This window comes from Galeopterus variegatus, unplaced genomic scaffold (assembly GCF_000696425.1).
Source record: "Galeopterus variegatus unplaced genomic scaffold, G_variegatus-3.0.2 Scaffold2915, whole genome shotgun sequence".
Classification (NCBI taxonomy): domain Eukaryota; kingdom Metazoa; phylum Chordata; class Mammalia; order Dermoptera; family Cynocephalidae; genus Galeopterus; species Galeopterus variegatus.
Genome location: NW_007729026.1, coordinates 48714 through 50690, shown reverse-complemented (window position 1 = coordinate 50690; position 1977 = coordinate 48714). Strand labels below are relative to the sequence as shown.

The 1977-nt window shown below is 63.3% G+C and overlaps 1 protein-coding gene across 1 annotated transcript; it reads right to left on the bottom strand.

Moving 5' to 3' along the window:
• Window positions 1-550: 550 nt before the first annotated feature.
• Window positions 551-1237, bottom strand: LOC103599323 (keratin-associated protein 10-3). The gene is made up of 2 exons (XM_008583431.1): window positions 850-1237; window positions 551-744 (listed from the first exon to the last, which is right to left on the bottom strand). The coding sequence occupies exons 1-2, from the start codon at window positions 1235-1237 to the stop codon at window positions 551-553; spliced, it is 582 nt and encodes a 193-aa protein (XP_008581653.1).
• Window positions 1238-1977: the final 740 nt, after the last annotated feature.

The following is a 1977-nucleotide window of genomic DNA, read 5'->3' as shown; positions in this document are numbered from 1 at the left end:
CAGGGGCCTGTAGCTGCTACCAGGGGATCTACTTTGTACCATCACCCCTGGCCTTGGTCCCAGAGGTGACAACCCTGAGATGGGACTGGGGGCCATCTGTTGGGGCCAAAGGTCCCAGTGGGCTATGAGGGAGCCTGGCCTTCCACGTCCATAGAGGCCAGCACCAGGTGCCATGTGTCCCCCACCTCCCCACCCCCTGCGTGTCCATAGACAGGACCGAAGTTCAGAATAGGACAGAGGACACTTTATTAGGACTCAGAGGTGGCATCATTGCCTGACTGATGACCAGGCCTGTGGGGGTGGGGACTCACCCTGGGAAGAAGGGGTCCTGATGGAGCGACTGGGGCACCCCCCTGCAGCCAGCATCACAGAACAGCAACAGCTTAGGGAGCATCCCCAGTCCCTGAGACCAGGGCCCTGTCCTGTCCTCTGTGGTTGTCAAAGCCAGAGAGGGTGGGTCAGGCTGGGGCAGCCGGGAAGTCAGCCCCCACGGTGGGGAAAGGAGCCTCGATGAGGTCTGGCCCAGTCAGCAGTAGGACTTCTGACCTGACTAGAGGCTGCAGCAGGCCGGGCGGGAGTACGTGGGGCAGCAGATCAGGGACACGCTGGAGGCCGGGCGGCAGCAGCTGGGCCGGCAGGACAAGGCAGGGGCACAGCGGGAGGGGACGGGCACACAGCAGGCAGTCCTGCACATGGGACGGCAGAGGAGGGACATGCAGGAGGAGGGTCTGCAGCAGGAGGAGGGGCGGGGACTGGGCTGGCAGCACGGAGGGCCTGGGCATATCGGTACATGGCACACAGGCTTGCAGCAGATGGGCACAGAGCTGGCCTGCTGGCAGGGAGAGGAGGTGCAGCAGGAAGGTTCACAGCTAGACTGCTGGCAGCACGAAGAGGAAGCCCCAGAACAGACAGGCACATAGCAGACAGGCTTGCAGCAGACAGGCTTGCAGCAGACAGTTTTACAGCACACGGGCACACAGCAGTCCTGCTGGCAGGGGGAGGAGGTGCAGCAAGCTGGCTCACAGCTAGACTGCTGGCAGCACGAGGGTGTGCAGGAGCTGGTGCAGACTGACTGGCAGGAGCTGGGCACACAGCTCACTGGGGTGTAGACGAGGGTCAGGCAGGGGGCCGGGGCGCAGCCACAGGGGGGCTCGCAGCAGCTCTCTGGGCAGTCGTCCACCTGGCAGGAGTTGTCGGAACAAGCACTGGAGCAGACAGACATGGTGGATGCAGCCATGCAGAGTGGTGAGCTGGGGAGAGTGTGAGTGAGCGTGTAAGTGAGTGAGTGAGTGTGTGAGTGAGTGTGTGAGCTGTCTGGGTGCTCCGGCTTTTATTCCCCTCCAGGGTGTGTTCTGTCCCAGCAGGAGGCTCGGCAATGCCCTTCTCTTCCTTGTTGGTGTTTTGACCCAGGAGAACCTCATTAGAGCTGGTTCTGTGGTCACGAGACGTCCTTGCTCAGCTCATAAAACTTAGGCGGTGCAGGGCACCCCAACTGCCACTGGCCTGCAGGAACCCCTGGGGGTGAGGTGCAACCTCCCGGGGCTGACCCCATAGCCGCCACCTGGCAGGTCACATGCGGGTGCCTGGCATGGGCTCACGGCCGGGTCGTGCTCCATGGGTGCCCAGCCTCCGCCTGCAGTGGCCCCCCCAGGCAGCCTGCCCTGGCCTGAGGTTGGGAGAGACGAGGGGAAGGCAGGGGAGGCGACCCTTCCTGGCTGGGCTCTGGGATCCTCTGGGATCCCTGTATTGGCCAAGGGCAGCGAGGACAGGGAGGACCTCCCCGCCCCAAGGAGGAGATGGGACTTCCAGTGAGGCCAGCTGCACAGTCGGTGTGTTAGGATGAGCGTAGCTGGAGACTGAGCTTTGGGTCCTAAAGCGCTGTCCCCTGCAGCCCATGTCAGTTGTCCTGGGAAAGGCAGGTCCTGGGCAGGACCTGAGGATGGGGAGGGGACTCAGACTGGAGGAGGAGGGACTAGG